Raw genomic sequence first — 18,976 nt, forward strand, 5'->3', positions numbered from 1 at the left:
CGGTCTCATGACCAGTTGATGTCTGTTTTTTTTTGGAGGGGTTCTGAGAGGGCAGGAGTGAATGAGGATTACTTCATGCCCCTTTCTTTGTTGAAGACCCCTTGGAAGGGGGTTATGGAGTCCAGGTACCTCTTCCTCTGTTATTGGGTTTATCATCATTTCCCAGTAATCAATATCATTTCCCACCTTAGGTCTGCTGCCTTTCTAGTCATCTGTAAATGCTGTACATTTTCTTTTACCATCTCCTGCAGATGTTAGCACAATCTTCATTGCTCCTCTGGGGAAACAGATACCGCCTGGCTACTGAACGATTCCACACAGTTTAAGAAGTTCCGGTAACCCCAGAATACAGACAACACCTTAGCACTCTAAGGATGGACATGCTGGAAGGGTCTCACTATTTCCTGTGTTTGTTCCACTTCAGCAGTTCAGGGATATTTGTGTTTGAGACATTTGGGTGGATCTGTTGCAGATGGAAGATGATTACTGACAGCTGCATCACATCCATGTCTATGGAGAACCTTATCCCTCGACTTCCATGCTTGTTATATGACTCTTAGGGAAAAAATTAACACGTTGTTTTTCACCCAAGCATTTTCTATTTGTTGCTATTCTTTTACCTTGGTAGGATAAATGTTGATTATGCTATGATTAATATTTTGCTTCGCTCTGCCGAGAAATTATTTGGATTCGTGGAATATAAATGATATGAAATACATTTAAAAAACTGAGGTTGCCCATCTGCCTACACCTATTAGTGAGCTCCATATTATGTGACAGGAGGATAGAGAAGGATAAACACAGGAAAAGAGAGAGGAAATTCTCCCCGTGTCTCTGTTTTGCCTAACATTGGCCACTATATCTTGCCTTTTCTTCTCTCTCTCACTGTAGAGACTTCCAGTACATTTCCTGCAAGAGGCTGTAGTGCTAGCACTGCACCAATGTTTCCTCTCGGCAGAGGAGGGTACGGGACGGTACCACCTTGCAGTTATACAGTGCATTATACCAGCATATTCCTGTGATAGTTTCCAGACAAGAAAAGAACGAACAGTTGGGGATGGCTGAGTAAACTGTGTTTGCAGGGAAGGAAAAAAAAAATGTTTTTTTTCCCCAGGACACGCAAATAAGGAATCAGTGGCGGAGCCAGGGAATAGGACTGAGACACAGGGAATTAAAGTGCCTTGCGCTCGGGTCACACGTAGAGAGGCAATGGAAAATACATGGTGGTAAAGTGATTTACCCAAAGTCAAATATGGAGATTCATTGGAAAACCAGGATTAGAACCAAGACACAGGGATATCAAGGGGTGCAAACTTTAAGTAGATTTGGTAGTCAGTGCATGATAAAGTTTAATTTCACTCTTGTGTATGGCCAGATTCATTTGTAAATAGGCAGCATGGAAAACAGGGGTAATATTTTATAGTATTAATATTTATTGGATGTTTGTGTTTTGTAACTCTATTGTAGTATTTATTTCTGTTTGAAATTGCTTCGAGGGATGGCTAGAAATGATCAACAGATGTAAAAAGTAAAGAAATAAAAGCAATGCACAAAAGCACAACCACAGTGAGAAATATAAAAAGAGTTATTTCAGCCACCCCAGGCCCACGGGAGTGACTAGAGAGAGGTGAACTTGAACCTGACGATGAAAGATTGATAATTGCAGCGCACAGCACGTGGACTCTGGACAAGGAGGGTCACAGCAAGGGCTGAAAATAAAAGGTAAAACAGACAAATGCAGATTCTATGGGTCCGAACTGGAACCGGTTACACATTTCATCGCTGCACAAAGAGAGAGCACACAAACACAAGACATGCCATACTGGGTCAAATCAAAGGCCCATCAAGCTCCCAACGTCCTGTCTCAGACCGTGGCCATCCGGCAGGATCCCAAAGAATCAGTCTAATCCAGGGATAAGTGGTGACTTCCCAAAGTCTGCATGGTTACTAAGGGTTTATGGACTTTTCCTCCAGGACCTTTCATAAAACCTTTTTTGAACCCAGCCATGCTAACTGCTTTCATCTTATCCTCTGGTAACAATTTCCACAGTTTAATTATAGCATGTGCCAAGTGAAAAAAAATACTTTCTTGGATTTGTTTTAAATGTGCTACCTATTAGCTTCATAGAATGTGCCCTAGACCTAGTACTTTTGGAAAGAGTAAATAACCATTCCTTGTTTACCTGTTCTACCCTATTCAAGATTTCATAGACCTCTATTATAACTCCTCTCAGTTACCTCTTCTCCAGGAGGAAGAGCCTTAACCTGTTTAGCCTTTCCTCATAGGGGAGCTGTTCCATCTCCTGTATCATTCTGGTCGCCCTTCTCTGTTCTCTTTTCTAGGGGAGCCCAAAAGTGCACACAATACTCCAGGTGCAATTGCACCGTGGATCGATACAGAGGCTTTAGGATATCCTCTGTTTTATTTTCCCTACCTTTCCTAATGAAGCCTAACAAGGCTCATCCACTGGCAGCTGTGTAAACACTGTAACATCGCTGTCCAGGCAAAATACTGTGATCATGACCCCGACAGAACTGCGGAGAATGAAGACGTCGTGATCACCTGGGACATTCCCATGCCAACCTGTCAAAAGATCAGTGCTACAAAACCAGACCGAGTGACAAAGGACAGCATTGGCAACAGAAGTGTCTCAGTACCAAGTGACTATTCTGCACTTTCTAAGCAGAGAGAAAGAGCACCAAGAGATGTAATCGGAGACCAGGAAAAGGGAAAGGTCCCAGTTGTATTGAGCACCACTCGATTGGTTGCTACTACCAAGGAAGCTCGTTTTTGGCATGGTGCAAGCATTCAGATGAGCCCTGGCAAGAAAGTCGAGAGACTGCAAATGTACCCACCATTGTACCCGGTTTACGAGCGTGCTTCATTCCCGTCCTCATATGAGCAAAACAGACCCACCTGCAGACCTTATCCTGGGACATAAAGAGGCTGATATTAAAAAAACAAACAAAAAACTGAGCTCCTGAATTAAGCATCTATTTTCAGCCAAATTTAGGTGCCTATGCTTTGAGCTGAAAAGTCACCTAAATTTAGAAGCCTGAAGCTTAGGGACCTAAATTTAGGGTGGATATTGATTTGTCTAGATTTAGGCCTCTATGTTAGGTGGTTCGTGCTGACAATCAATGCTAAGTTCCTCATTCTGTTTCCATCTTCTAAATCTGCTCTTAGCCACTCACGTTTTATTCTCCTAAATTTAGGGTCCTAGTGAAGCTAGTACACTTAAAAAATGGCGAAATTTAGAAGCCTGACTCTTCAAGTTAGACACCAACATCCTTTGAGAATTGACTTCAAAATGACCTCGCCTAAGGTCACTGAGAGAGGCAGCGATACAGACGAGAGAGGCTATAGTCAGTGGGCCAGAGCAGGATGGCAGTCTGGGCTGAGGAACAGTGAACAGTCACGGAGACGGGGACAAGTTAGGAGGAGGTGGTGAAGCCGGCCAGAGACAAGAAAGAAGGGATGAGGCAGGGATTCCAAGGCCAGAGTGGTTTAATTGCACTTTACACAGCACACGGTATGACAAAGGAAATTATTTACTGACCTTGGAAAGACAAATCTCAGATTGTGCATAGCGCCTGTAACTTCACCGCTTGGTTAATAAATCAATGACATATACTTTGAGTAACAGAAAGCAGGAAGCATCCGTGCACTCTGTTGTTTATGATGGCTACATTTAGAATGGATTAAGGCACTTAGTATAACCTGGGATCACGCAGAAACCTCCTTTGCCACATCTGGATTCTATCTGTTATATAAACCTGTCCCGGGATCCTCCGAGGTATTCAGATGCCTCCAAAGAATCTCAGTGATTAAAGCACAGAGAATACAACCCAACCTCTCGGTGTCTCCCTCAAGTCCTTACCTTTAATTGATCTTATAACAATAACGAGGTCCATATTCAAAAGCATTTAGCCGAATAACTCAGAAGGGGTATTTTGGAGGTGTAACCTAGAGAAGTTGAGTTAGCCAGCTGTTGTTCTGCTAACTCTAATATTAAGTTAGCTAGATAACTTATCTGGCTAACTCTGGTCGGTCTGTAGGACTGTCATAAAGGTAGCCGGAGAAACTGATCTGGCTAATTTTAAGCTAGCTGGATATATTCTGCGGCACTCAATATATGGGCTAAGTTAGCCAGATAAATGTATCCAGCAGCCGAGCCCCACAGCAGCTGGATATGGTCCTCTAACAGTGTTTGCAGCTCTCCACCAAATAAATGTATGGAAGCCCTTCAATAAATAAGGAAGCTCACTGCCACCAAGAGATTACATTCTTACTAGATGGAAAACTGGGGTGGGAAGGATGAAAGTTCAGGTGGCGTGAGATGAGGGAGGTGGGATTTTGGATTCGTTATTTTATTTGTGAAAAAGTGCCAGACTTCCAATGCGCTGAGGGAAAATATACTTTCTCCAATTTGTTTTAAATCTGCTTCATAAAACTTGCAGGTAGCAGGAGCAAGCTCACTGGGGCCCACCCTGTGGCAGGACCGGCTGGCGCTTTGTCTGTACCAGCCGCCTCCCCCCGCAGGTTGAGCCCATGGATTCCGACCACAGGCAGGCCTTAGGTGGGTTCTTAGAGTGATCCAATGAGCAAGAGCCCGAAGCCAGGCGAAGGTCAGGGCAGGCAGTGGATGGCGGATGTGAGAAAACAAGCCAGAGGTCAGGGCAGGCAGCAAACAGCAGATATGTGTAGACGAGCCAGAGGTCGGGGCGGGCAACAAACGAGAATAGTCAAGATCCAAAGTCGAGGTCAGAAGCCAGAAAGTCAGTCTAAAGGAAGACAAGACAAAAGACAGAACAAAGGCAATGACAGGGCCGGGTGGAGCAAGGGGGATAGAGACCAGGCAAGGCAAGGCAAGGTGGGTACTCAGGAACAAGACAGGAACACAGGAACAAGGCAACATGCACTGACGAGCAAGGCACAACAGGAGACCTGCTGCTGAGGCATCAGTGAGGTGTCCAGGCCAGCCTCAAATAGGAGACGACGACTGATGTCATCAAGGAGCGCCGTGGCTAGGTTCCCGTTGCTGGCCCTCTAAAAGGGATAGCATCGGGTGCGCACACACATGAGGAGCAGCCTGGGAGCGAGGGCATGATGGCGTCAACGTTCATCAGTTGTTTACTCTTTCCAAAAGTACACAGACCTCAGACGGGGGAGTGGTTTCAAGATGGCTGCTCCTAGCGTTCTCTCCTGCTGAGACCAGCGGATCTCCTAAGTTTATTTTTTTTACCTGCTAAATATTTTTTTCCCTTTATCTCGATGGGGAAAAGGAAAGGGAAAGCATGACCTCTCACTGAGATCTCCCCACCAATGACCGCTGGCCCAATTGACAAGTTTGTCGTCGTCAGCAGCAGGGGGGAATGGCTCAGCGTATTGGATCCAAAGATGCGTCCTTGGAGGATGCGGTGCGCGACGACTCGACGTGGCTCCTCCCGGACCTTAATGTGTCACTCTCTGCCCCTGAGCAGCCCATGCCAGGCGCTGGTATAGAGGCTGAATTCCATGCTGCGGTGGATCCTAGTCCAGAAGGACCTTTGGGACCTACACTGAGGGTGCCAGCTGGGCTGTTGCTGCCTGCATTGGTGGGAGCTGAAGGGCCAAGTGGAGTGCTCACTGGACAAGATGGCGCTCCCTCTACTTCGTCGGTGTTGGATTTGTTGGGGAATTCGCCCCTGCCTCAGGTAACAACTAAAGAGCTAGAAGAATGTATTCTTTCTAAACCCATTGTTATTACTCTTGATTCTGTTTGAGAAGCAATTGCCGGGCTTTCCTCTCAGCTGGGACAGTATGTTATCTCACAGCAGTCTCTCACTGAATCGCTGCAAACTTCTAAAAAAGATCTGGAGAAACTATCTGCCCAAGTTTCATGAATGTCCACCTCAGATTTCTTCACTTAAAGATAATGTTGGGAATATATCAAAAGGCCATATGACACTGTAATCTAAAGCGGAATCTTTAGAAAACGCGGCGAGGTCTAGGAATATCGGATGAATGCATTTTCCCCTGCAGAAATCTGTACCACCATCTCAGATGTTAAGAAGATATGTTATGGAGGTATTGATCATTCCAGGGAACAAGTTTCCCACCTATGGCTAAGGTGTTCTACCTGCTAATAGCAAAGAAGAATCTTCATCGGGATTCAGAATCACAACCTTCCGTAGACGGCCGGATTACTACTGTTTTTTTGGAAAACTCTGGTACCACTGAGACTATTCTTGCAACTTTAATAGCTACTTTTGTGGTGGACTCAGATCGGGACTTGGTGAGGAGATTTGTTTCTGATAGGATTTCCTCTTTTTGGAATTTTCATGTTAACGTATTTCCTGACGTGGCAAAAGCAACCCAGCTTAGAAGAAAAAGGTTTATGTTGCATCCTGGGGTGATACAACTTGGGGCATTGTTTTGGTAAAATTTCCCCTGTGATCAAGCTACAAGGGGTCAAATATATCTTTTATGACCCTTCACAATTGTCCAATTTTATAGCTCAGAGGCATTCTTCCATCTCTCCACTGAGTGTTTCTTCTCTTATGTTATCTGTCCATCATACTGATGGCTAAATACATACTTTGCTGAGTTTAACTAGGTATCCGCCTCTTTTTTCCCCCTACAAAAATGATTCCTCACATTTTTTCTATACTCTTCCCTAAGAATTGTGGGCTAACAATAGGAAAATCTTTCTTATGTAACTGGAATTACCTTGATTTGTTTTTGTTTCTCTACAAGGATAATTTCTTGGAAGTATTGTAAAAGCAATAAATAAATATGTTAAAAATAAAAATAAAGTACAAAGTCCAGGGGACACACAATGAAGTTACTGGGTAATACATTTAAGACTAATAAGAGAAAATGTTTTACTCAATGCATAATTAAGCTCTGGAATTCATTGCCAGAGGATGTGGTGAAAGCTGTTAGTGTAGCTGCATTTAAAAAAGGTTTGGACAAGTTCCTGGAGGAAACATCCATTAATCATTATTTAGGAAGAGTTACAGATATCCACTGCTTATTCTTGGGATAAGCAGCTTGGAATCTCTCTACCCCTTGGGATCCTGCCAGGTACTTGTGGTCTGGTTTGGCCTCTGTTGGAAACAGGATGCTGGGCTTGATGGACCTTTGGTCTGACCCAGTATGGTAAGTCTTATGTTCTTAAGGAGTTTCGAGGTGATGTTTTAGTAGGCCTCCCAGCTGAGCAGTACTGCTTTTTTGAGAGGTTGTGAAAGTCTTTTGTATTCCTACAGAAGAGCTGTTCCCCCCTTGTCTGAAGGGCCGACGTTCCAATGAATCTATCTTGCAAGCAGTGTACAGTGTGAATAGATAGATTTTGATTTTGAAGATCCATGGGGTAACAGGGGGTTTGGGGGGTTTTTCCTCCCTGTACATGCTAGTGAAAAAAGAGGGCTTTCCTACTCTCCACAGGGAAGAAGTATTGAACACAGATTTAGTAAGAGGAACAAGGACTAGAAGAGTTTCACCAGGGATAAAGAGACTGTGGCTTTTGTAGTTCTGCTTTTTCTTTTGCTGGCTCTGATTTTTTTAAGATGAAATTATTTTTTTTTTCTGTTAAAACACCATCATTGCCCCCTCCGTGTGAACCCCAGGAGCTACTGGAGCAGTGTGAGGGCAGACAGAATCAGACGTCCAGGACGTTGAGAGCATCCTGGGAACTGCCTGGCCCCTGAATGCAGTCCCTAAACCAAGGAAGGGTTACATGGGCAAGAACAAAGCACGTGCAAAAAACACTGCAGAGCCCTTGAAGGCAACTATAGTCCCAGCCCTTCCTTCCTGCTTGATAAGATGCCCTTGCTTGATTATTGCCCACCTGGCCTCTACATGAGTAAAACGTTATGTGTATATATATCAACAGCAACTCATACTTCTACCTGTGTATTTATAGAGGGGTGGGTTAGGTCAGAGGAGGCAATTACACAAGAAAGCAGATGCAAATTTGTGTTGGTACTTTTGAGACGGAAAATTGCTCAAAGAGTTTGCTGGGGTTTACCGTGATAATCAAAGCAAACTACCTGCGGGGTGAAGCTCATTTCTGTGTGTAAGAGATCTCTGGGAAGGAAAATACATCCGCTCTTGGTTTGGAAGAGGTAAGTTACGTTAGGGTTTTACCTGGACACTGAATTCACATTCAGAAAAAAGATGGGGGTTACAGCGGGCGACAAGGTTCTCTATTATCCACATATTTTTTCTCCCATGAGGACAGTGTGTGAAGAGGAGGAGGCGTCAGAAGAGGGATGTTAAAACTGGCCAGTTGGCCCTCCCAGGAATATTCAAAGACACAACTTATGCTTAGAAATGTGGATGTCTGGCTAAACCTCCCCAAAATATTAAAGCCTTTTGACATGCTGCTGACAGACAGCTGAAATGCTGGCCGCGTGGGAGTTTCTAACAGTTTTATCGGGTCTTTAATTTCAAATTAAATTTGAATTATTATTATATTCCTGTTTTGGAGCAGTAAGAGAGCATTTTGGGGATATTGTACAGTGCTGCGTATGTCATGTCACGCTATAAAGTAGTATTTTGAATCTTTTTTTTTGGAGGTTTTTCTGTTTTACGATTATGCTTGTCTAATCCAGCTCATGGGTGAATTACTTGTGATTTAGCATTTGAAGTCTTTTCCTCCATTTTTTTTTGCATATCTTCTTGCCTAGAGGGTTTCTCTATAAAAGAAGGGTGGGTACTTTTTGGCTTGCGAATCATATTAGTGTGGGACACATTGGTTTTCATCAGTGCAGGCACTGAGAAATCAAAATGGCTTCCTCCACATTGGCTGGATTGAAGATTCGTTTGCCATCAAAAAATAATGTACATGCACAAAAAACACAAATGTGTTGCTGAGACTTTTCATAATCCAATGATTACATCAAGAAGGCAATTTTCCATTCCATGACACCCACACTCCCAACCTGAACAGAAGGCAGTTCTCCCATAAACAGTGATAAAGACTACAGTTTGAGTGAGAATTCAATTTTTTTTTCAGTCTTAGGTCTATTATCTACAGTCTCATGTAGTAAAGGACCTTAGCTTTAAAATGCGATAAGGAGGCTAGCGGCTAATGCCTTTGTCCAAAGAGCATTATTTGTATGCCCTTTAGCATTACTGCATGGTACCTTAATATGCATGCAAATGAGTCTATTAAAATTCAAATGATTTTAACCAGCTCACTAGCATGTCCTGTGTTATTATGCAAGTATGTTAAAGTGGAGCACTTAATACAGAAAAGGATAGCAATACGTCATGGGGGTGGTGGTGGTGAAGTTCCCAATGCCAGTGTGATTTTCAGGGGGAAAGGGTTTGGAGTGTCATCATCATTATATTGGTCATTAAAACTAGCAGATAACTTGTGTTATTATGATGGTTTTAATGCTCTTTAGTACATAAGACAACATTTTTAGTTCTCAAAACTGAATGGAGTCACTGAGATAGAACATTACAAACTTGATCCTGCTTGGTGGAAATCTGTCTCCTTATCACAGACTTCCATATGGCTTTTTTAATCTCCTTGTTCCTCAGACTATAGATCACCGGGTTGCACAGGGGTGTTATGACAGAATATACCACTGCTAAAGACTTATCATAGTTCAAAGAGTATGTCTTGGTTAGCCGCATGTACATAAAGCCCACGCTCCCAAAGAACATCACCACCACGATGAGGTGAGTGGCGCAGGTGGAGAAGGCCTTCCGCCGTCCCTCTGAAGACTGGATCTTCAACACAACTCGTATGATTTTGACATAGGAGAACACTATGAGTACAACAGGCCCTGAGACCACGCAGGCATTGAAAGCAAAGTCAAGAACGATGCTTGTTGATGTGTCTGTGCAGGCCAAGCTCAGCAAGGGTGACAAGTCACAGAAGATGTGTTCAATTATGTTTGGGCCACAGAAGGGCAAGCGGGAAATCACTATGATCTCAGGCACAGGGTAGAGAAATCCAAACAGCCAACAGGCAGTAGTCAATTTGATGCCAAGTTGGGATGTCATGATAGTAGGGTAATGCAAGGGAGTGCAAATGGCCAAGTAACGGTCATAAGCCATTGATGTGAGCAACAAAGCTTCAGTAATTCCCAAGGAATGGAAGAAATAGACCTGCAGGAGACATCCACTGAAGGAAATGCTTTTTCTTATGTCTAATAAATTGGAAAGCATTTTGGGGATGGTGACCGCTGTGTACCAGAGTTCCAGGAATGCCAGAATGCTGATGAAAAAGTACATGGGGGCATGGAGGTGTGGTTGGAGACGGATGACCAGGAAGACGACCACATTCCCAGTGATGATGAGAAGGTATGTAAGAAGGAGGAGCACAAAAAGTACAAGCCTGATGTGCTGAATGCCAGGAAATCCAGCGATGATAAATTCTCTCACAGTGCTTTGGTTGCTGGGTTCCATTTCACTGGAACGATAAAGTTAAGCTGTTAAGGTTTGATAGGGCCTGGTCCAGTCATCCAAATTTTACCTCCCCCCCCGACTGAATACATGCAAATGTAGCCTCACCCAGGTATTTGTGTAGTGATGGATTGCCCCTTTGGGAAGAGACTTCTCAGGGCAACTGTCTCTGTGAACCAAGAAACACATGGAAATAAAACAACACTGCTTTTATTATTGCAGGAACCAGGGCTGCATTAGAAGCTGGGCAAAACAAAGTTTAATACATATATACATGCAAACATTGATAATCAGTACAAACAGTCTGCACTTAGAATAAATGACTATGGATATTGTACATCTTTGCATTTACTAGCACCAAGGCCTGGTATCACTATGCCCTCTAGGGTATATAACTATGTTAATCAGGTCCAGTATTAATCCTGCACAAACACATACAATTGTCCTCTGGCCCGCCACAGGTGTGCACTGCAATGTTTAATGTTCCTTGACCCATAGGAGTTAACAACCATGTGAAGTGGGCTTTTGACTTTCTGAGGGTGACAAACAATACTGAAGCACAATGCTGACTCAGCTATGAGCAGCAATAGAAGATGCCCCTTCCACCCCTAGACTACGGTGATAGGGCCGGGATTTCAAAGGCTGACTTTTAAATAGCACAGAACTAGATTTATTTGCAATCCATAGGCTTACAGGTGATGCAGATGAAGAACTATCTTGCCTTATACTTGTGATGTAACTCATAAGAACATAAGAAATTGCCATGCTGGGTCAGACCAAGGGTCCATCAAGCCCAGCATCCTGTTTCCAACAGAGGCCAAACCAGGCCACAAGAACCTGGCAATTATCCAAACACTAAGAAGATCCCATTTACTGATGCAATTAATAGCAGTGGCTATTCCCTAAGTAAGCTTGATTAATAGCTGTTAATGGACTTCTCCAAGAACTTATCCAAACCTTTTTTGAACCCAGCTACACTAACTGCACTAACCACATCCTCTGGGAACAAATTCCAGAGCTTTATTGTGCGTTGAGTGAAAAAGAACTTTCTCCGATTAGTCTTAAATGTGCTACTTGCTAACTTCATGGAGCGCCCCCAGTCTTCCTATTATCTGAAAGAGTAAATAACCGATTCTCATCTACTCGTTCAAGACCTCTCATGATCTTAAAGACCTCTATCATATCCCCCCTCAGCCGTCTCTTCTCCAAGCTGAACAGCCCTAACCTCTTCAGCCTTTCCTCATAGGGGAGCTGTCCCATCCCCTTTATCATTTTGGTCGCCCTTCTCTGTACCTTCTCCATCGCAATTATATCTTTTTTGAGATGCGGCGACCAGAATTGTACACAGTATTCAAGGTGTGGTCTCACCATTGCTCTCTGCTTCAAACAGCAAGAGTTAACAGGGAATTGGACTCAGAGAGGAACCAACAAGGGCCCTGACTTTAACGATTTGGGAAACTGAGTATGGGGTAAATTGTATTATGGGGGAGACCTGTATGACGCGGCTTGTGGGCAGACTGGATGGACCATTTGGTCTTTTTCTGCCGTCATTTCAATGTTTCTATGTTTAAGTAGGTGAATGTCACAATAATGAAATTCTAGCACAGATCCCGGTGCCCAAAGTCTAGCCCCCTGTGTGTGTGTGACAGAAGCGTACTCACACTCCCAAGGACTACTGGATAGCATTCTGCTCTCCATTGCAGGAGGCTTTATCCCAGTTCTGTCCAGAAATGCAGCAATTCAGCAGCAGCTTCCAGCAAAACACTGCAGGAACTCAGCAGTTCTGTCTGTTTATCTTAGCTGCCCAACCTAAGCAGGAGAATCACTGCAGGGAGTAGGTGATCACTTTTCAGCTGAGGCAATCTGTCTGCCCTCCTCTCTCTGCCCTCTCACCAAAAAGCCCAGGCAGACTTGAAAAGTCCTGTTCCTTCGCCCATTGGCTCTTAGAGTCATGTGTTCTGAAGCATAGTGCAGTCACATGGTGCAGTGCCACAGCTGAAGCAGCCATGTTATGGTTGGCGTCTCCGCATCACTAATCATTAGTGTCCTGGTTGTTCTTCTGTGACAGACACAAGACAAGGTAGGAGATCACTACACAAGGGAGGTTCTCTTTGGGTTCCCTGAGTGAAGCAATGTGTCATCATTGTGCTGGATGCAAACTGTATTTAAGGATAGTGGCACAGTACAATCTGGCACTATAGTGACCAGCACTATTGGTGAGGCTGACAAGGGTGAACTTTGATAAGGACTAGGTCTAGAATAGAACACAGGATTTGGTGTTGGAGCCACTTGGCAAGAGTGATCACAACATTATCAAATTTGACTTACTAACTGGAGGGAGCGCAAAAAAGAAATCACCGCGACAACATTTAACTTTCAAAAAGGTGAATATGATAAAATGAGGAAAATGGTTAGGAAAAAACTGAAAGGAGCAACTGCAAAAGTTAAACGTTGAGTGCCATTCGACACTGTCCTGGGGAAGCGCGCGCCGGCAGCAGGCCGGCGCGCGGAGATTACTTCTGCTCCAGAGGAGCATTAAGTTCTAAAATAAAAACATTGGGGGATAGGTTAGGTTTAAGGAGCGGGGAGGAGAGGGGAAGAGGGAGAAAGGTTATTTAGGGGGGGTAGGGAAGTTCTCTCCCAGTCCGCTCCATAATTGGAAATTCGATGGCCATGTGCGTTAATGGGAGTGGACTGGGAGGGAACTGGGGGAGGCTCGATTGTGTCACTGCACGTATTTTGCACCCCCCCCCCACGTGCGCCACCCACACACGCACGCAAGGCCAGTGGATTTTATAACGTGCGCGAGCATGTTATAAAATCAGCGCGTCCATGTGCGCGTTATGGGAACCGTTAGGGAGGAGTAACCCAAATTATAGCTACATAATGCAAGGTTCCGCATTAGGAGTCACCACTCAGGAAAAGGTTTTAGGTGTCATTGTTGAAAATACATTGAGATCTTCTGCTCAGTGTGCAACAGCAGCAGCCAAGAAAGCAAATAGACTGCTAGGGATTATCAGGAAAGGAATGGAGAATAAAACAGAGAATATCATAAATGCCTCTGTATCACTCCATGGAGCCACCTCATCTTGAGCATTGTGTGCAGTTCTGTTCACCGCATCTCAAGAAAGATACAGCAGAATTAGAAAAGGTACAGAGGAGGGTAACCAAGATGATAAAGGAGATGGAACGATTCCCCTATCAGGAAAGGCTAAAGAGGTTAGGACTCTTCAGCTTGGAGAAGAGACGGCTGAGGGGAGATATGATAGAGGTCTATAAAATAATGAGTGGAATGGAACGAGTCAATATTAATCAGATGTTTACTTTTTAATATCGGTTCCTGTTCTTCACAACCCTACACTCAGTCAACAGGTGTTCCCCAAGGTTTGTCACTATCTCCTATATATCTTCTACCTCTCTGTCAAATCCTATCATCACTAAATGTGCAATATAAAATTTATGCAGATGACATTCAACTATTTGTTCCCTATAAATCATCTTGGTCTGAGACTTTCTCTTTGATTCAACTTTACATCAAAACTATAGAACAATGGATGGCTCATAATCGTTTAAAATTGAATACAAAAAAACCAGAAATACTATTTCTCAGTTATATAGATAATCCTAGCAACGCCCCTCCTGCAAACATAACTTTAGGCAAAGATGTTATTCCAATTACTAAACTAGCACGAAACATAGGTGTTTGGATTGATACCAACTTAACATTAACTCAACACATATCTAAAACAGTAAAAAATTCGTTTTTCAAGCTACATGTACTAAAGCGACTTCGCCCTCTTCTGTTCTTTCGCGATTACTGATTAGTATTCCAGACACTGATTTTTTCAGGTTTAGACTACTGCAACGGGCTTTATCTGGGTTTACCCGAAACTGTAATCAGACCTCTTCAGCTGATCCAGAACTCGGCAGCAAGGCTTCTTACGGCTACTCCCACGAGACACCACATTTCCCCCATTTTTACAAAAATTGCATTGGTTACCCGTCAGATTCAGAATCCAGTTCAAAATTCTCATGACAATACACTCTCTATTAAATAACTCAGATTCTATTTGGCTATGTTCTACACTAAGAGTACATAAACCTACCAGAGAACTTAGATCAGCGGCAAAAAACTTATTAGAAATTCCATCAATTAAAAAGGCTGCTTTAAGTATTACCAGGCAAAGAGCCTTTTCAGTGGCCAGCCCCATTCTGTGGAATTCATTGCCTGACCCCCTAAGACAAATTTCAAGCAGAAATGAATTTAAGAAAGCGCTAAAAACCTATTTATTTACAGAAGCATTCGGGAAGCTCGATCCCACTCAGTAGTCACTAGCCCAGCTTCATTTATGGGTACTTAAACTTCAATTAATATCAGGAGACTACCGTCTTGATAGCTATGTTTGTGTATTTCTTCTTTTCTTTCTATACTTTTATTTAAAATAATAGTAAATTATTTAAATATGCTTCTTTTGTTATAATTTTTTAAAACTTTTAATTCACTGCTTCTTGGTTTACCGATGTCTAGCATTTGCCCGCTTCAGGTTTTGCAGAATGCTGCTGCACGAGTTTTAACAGGTCAAAGAAAAAGTGATCATATTACTCCAACATTAATTAAACTGCATTGGCTCCCAATTCAGTACCGCATTCAATATAAAGTTGCTTGTTTAATCCACAATGTCATTTAGGGAGAACATACTGAATGGTTCAATACATCGATGCGCCTTCATGTACCACAGAGGAACTTGCGATCTGCTGATAAGGGTCTCCTATCAGTTCCCACCATTAGATCTGCTAAGTTAAGCCGCGTAAGGGAACATGTCTTATCTATTGCTGGAACAAAACTTTGGAACTCTTTACCAACATCATTGAGACTGGCTACAGAAAAAAAGCAATTTAAATCCGAATTAAAGACTTGGTTATTTAAATGTGCTTTTATAGAGTACGAAAATATAGATCAGAATGCCAATAAGAATTTGAGATGCTACAAATGAGTAGAAAAACAGCGAGTTTATCTATATCTCTTGACTCATTTTAACAGGCTACCATCATCTTTTATTTGATTTCTAATACTGTTTTACCACCTACTTCATTTTATTCTTATTATGTTTTTAATTTGATTTCTGTTTTATGAGTTTTATTTGTTTGGTTTATTTTATTAACAGCTAATTTATTTCTTTATTCTGGGTAGTTTTTAGCTGTTACTATTTTATGTATTATTGTATTTCTGAATATAATGTAATTTTTGTGAACCGGTGTGAAGGTTCGTCTGATACATCGGTATATAAACGCCAATAAACTAAACTAAACTATATTGATCGTGAAGTAGATTGTATTTTTATTCTAACTTTGTTTTATTATTTTTATCTTATTTGAATTTTTTTGTTACTATCATTGTAAACCGCTTTGGTCAATCTTGTGTGGGTAAAACGGTATATAAATATTTTAAATAAATAAATAGAAAAGTACACAGACCACGGAACACACAATGGAGTTACTAGGTAATACATTTAAAACTAATAAGAGAAAATATTTTTTTACTCAACACATAATTAAGGTCTGGAATTCATTGCCAGAGAATGTGGTGAAAGCTGTTAGTGTAGCTGCAATTAAAAAAGGTTTGGACAAGTTCATGGAGGAAATGTCCATTAACCATTATTTAGGCAGAGTTACAAATATCCACTGCCTATTCTTGGGATAAGCAGCTTGGAATCTCTCTACCCCTTGGGATCCTGCCAGGTACTTGTGACCTGGCTTGGCCACCTTTGGTCTGACTCAGGATAGCAAGTCTTATGTTCTTATGAGGCAAAATATTGGAAGAACTAGGATTAGAACTGAGGCACAGGGAAACCAAAGGGTGCAAAGCATGCGAGTTGAAATTTTAAGCATCTGATATTCCTCTAGCTAGGACTCCGGGGCAGAAATGAGGCCTGTAGAACTGAAATTCAATTCCATGCACTTACTTTTATTCCACAAACTCCTCCCCCCCACACCCCCTGGCAATGCAAAATGACTAAACAGGATCTGAAGTACTCAGCTAGATGTAACTATTCTATCCTTGGCAAATGTCTCACCCAGGGATCTAGGCAGGTGGCTTCCTGGTTAGGAGCAGGCACACAGTCAGAACTGAATTTTGGGTGGGGCCCATTCACCATACAAATCAGATTACCAGAGCTGCCCAGGGAGGTTTGCAGCAATGATAAGAAATAAAACATTAAAGTCAATGAAAAACAAACAACCCAAACATATCACAATGAATAAACACATGCTAGCCCCTCTCACTTCCCCCAAAGCCAAAGAAGAGAGCAGTAGAAGAAAAGGACAAAGGAAAAAAGCGAGAACTGATATTTCACTACCTCTTTATTCCGCTTATCTACTTTTCCTACTCAAAAATGATATTGTCATTTGGAAAAAGCCATGTTTTTACTTTCTTTCTAAAAGACCGTTTCTTTCCTAATGAATCTCCCTTGGTGCTCCTCTTACTGAAAACATTCTCCTACGACAAGTTATTTTACGCACATCCCTCTTTGATGGAGTCTGTAAGAAACCATTATCTGGCGACCTCAAATTCAGCTTTGGGACACAATTTTCCAACAACTGCTGTAATTATCTGGCTCCTTCACCTCTCTCAAGGCCTTAGATAACAATCCCATCAACTTCAATTGAATCCAATATCTCACTGGTAGCCAGTGTAATTTACACAGCAATGAAGTCGCACTTGCCCTTCCTGGGTAGCCAAATATCAGCCATGCTGCCATATTCTGAATGTGTGCAGGCACTGTGCTAGCCCCCCCCTTCTCAGGCGGGTCTTCACGGCAGTAGCTCCATAAGCCTTTTCATTTCTAGCAACACTATCTTTCCTGTCTCTTCCTGGTCTCCTGGCCCATTTCTCACTCTCCTGCGGTTAAGGTGACTACTTCACACAAGGTATAAGATCTCAGGGTGCTGATGAGCAATCATAGATTGCGACTTTCACCCAGCCCAGGTATTCCTGCTCTTTGACAGGGCAGAGAGGAGGGGGTGAAAAATACTTTCCTGCCAAATGTCAACTGACTTTGAAGGCCTCAAACATTTACAGGTCTAGCCCAAGAGTAGGGGTGTTTCCCATTCAAGTTAGCCTCTTTGAAGGCACAGGGGACCATGCGACTCTGATTCCAAGACCTCCAGACTCTCTAACTCATGCACCCTTATGGGAGCCGACTCAGATCAGACATGACCATGCTGCTAGACGCAGGGCATATAATTTAAGTGCAGAGAGGTAACATGATTTCATTGAAGTCACACAAGGAGAGCAAAAGCCTTAAGCTTGGAGAAGTGTTACGACAAGGAGAATCCACTAGCACAAATAAAGAAAGAAGGAACAGAATTTGCAAAACACAGAGAGAAAAATCTCTTTGACAAGTTTGAACAAGAAAGAAGGAAAAATTGGCAAAAGCACAACTACGGTGGGAAATTCAGTAAGTTACTTCAGTAATCACACGCCCATCAAAACCTGACAAGGCAGTGGCTAACAAGCGGTGAGCTTAAATCTGAAGACAAAAGAGTGATAAATGGAGCACAGGAAAGTTGAGTACTGGCATAATGGTTCAAAGCAAGCACTGAAAGAAGTGGTAAAACAGACAAATGCAGATTCAGTAGCACAAGACTGGAAATGGTCACATATGTTGTCACTGGGTGTGATGTGCTGCTGTCAGAAGTCAGGTGGTTGACAGTTTGGTCACTGGAAACTGTGGAAATACCGTAACCGTAACATCACTATACCTGAAATGCACTGGGATCACAACCCCAATAGAGCTGCAGAGAACGATGAAGTTGCGATGACCTGGGACACTCCCATTCCAACCCATCAAAAGCTCAATGCAAGAAAACTGGACATAGAGATAAAGGAGAAACACACAAGATTGACATTGGTAATAGAAGTGTCAGTATCAAATGACTTTCTTGTAGGGAATAGCCACTGCTATTAATTGCATCAGTAGCATGGGATCTTCTTAGTGTTTGGGTAATTGCCAGGTTCTTGTGGCCTGGATTGGCCACTGTTGGAAACAGGATGCTGAGCTTGATGGACCCTTGGTCTGACCCAGTATGGTAATTTCTTATGTTCTTATTTTCTTATGTACTATGTATATATATAGAGAAAGGTTCCTTAAGAACAAAGAGATACAATTGCAGAGAAAGAAAATGTGACAAAAAGGAAATAGACATAGTCTGAGTTGTATTGGGTGCCACTTGCTTGATTAAAAGAACTTCCAGTCACACCTTGATATGTTGTTTAAACTTATTGCACCCTATGAACTCTGGAAGGAAGCTTTCTTTGGCACAGTGCAAATATCAATATGAGCACTAGCAGGACATTTGAGAGATTTGAGATTGTACCCAACATACAATGGCTTACAAGTGAGCTCCACTGCTGTGGTGCTGTGCACAACATGAAGCCTTTTGTAGACAGTAGCCTGAGACAGAAATAAAGGTCATGAAGAGAGAGGCGGCAGTCAGTGGACCAGAGCAGGATGGCAATCTGGACCGAGAAACTGTTGACTAGTTGGGATAGATGGTAGAAAGCCAGAAGGT

The 18,976-nt window shown here is 42.6% G+C and overlaps 1 protein-coding gene across 1 annotated transcript; it reads right to left on the minus strand.

Annotated features, from left to right (window-relative positions):
• Nucleotides 1-9,392: 9,392 nt before the first annotated feature.
• Nucleotides 9,393-18,242, minus strand: LOC115080466 (olfactory receptor 6N1-like). Its single transcript, XM_029584658.1, has 3 exons — nt 18,167-18,242; nt 10,514-10,574; nt 9,393-10,412 (listed from the first exon to the last, which is right to left on the minus strand). The coding sequence occupies exon 3, from the start codon at nt 10,406-10,408 to the stop codon at nt 9,437-9,439; it is 972 nt and encodes a 323-aa protein (XP_029440518.1). The 5' UTR covers nt 10,409-10,412; nt 10,514-10,574; nt 18,167-18,242; the 3' UTR covers nt 9,393-9,436.
• Between the last annotated feature and the right edge of the window lie 734 nt (nt 18,243-18,976).

The sequence above is a fragment of the Rhinatrema bivittatum genome, chromosome 19 (genome assembly GCF_901001135.1).
Source record: "Rhinatrema bivittatum chromosome 19, aRhiBiv1.1, whole genome shotgun sequence".
NCBI lineage: Eukaryota > Metazoa > Chordata > Amphibia > Gymnophiona > Rhinatrematidae > Rhinatrema > Rhinatrema bivittatum.

Coding starts and splice junctions, on each gene's coding strand:
- LOC115080466 (XM_029584658.1), bottom strand. CDS start 10,408: ATGGAACCCAGCAACCAAAGCACTGTGAGAGAATTTATCATCGCTGGA.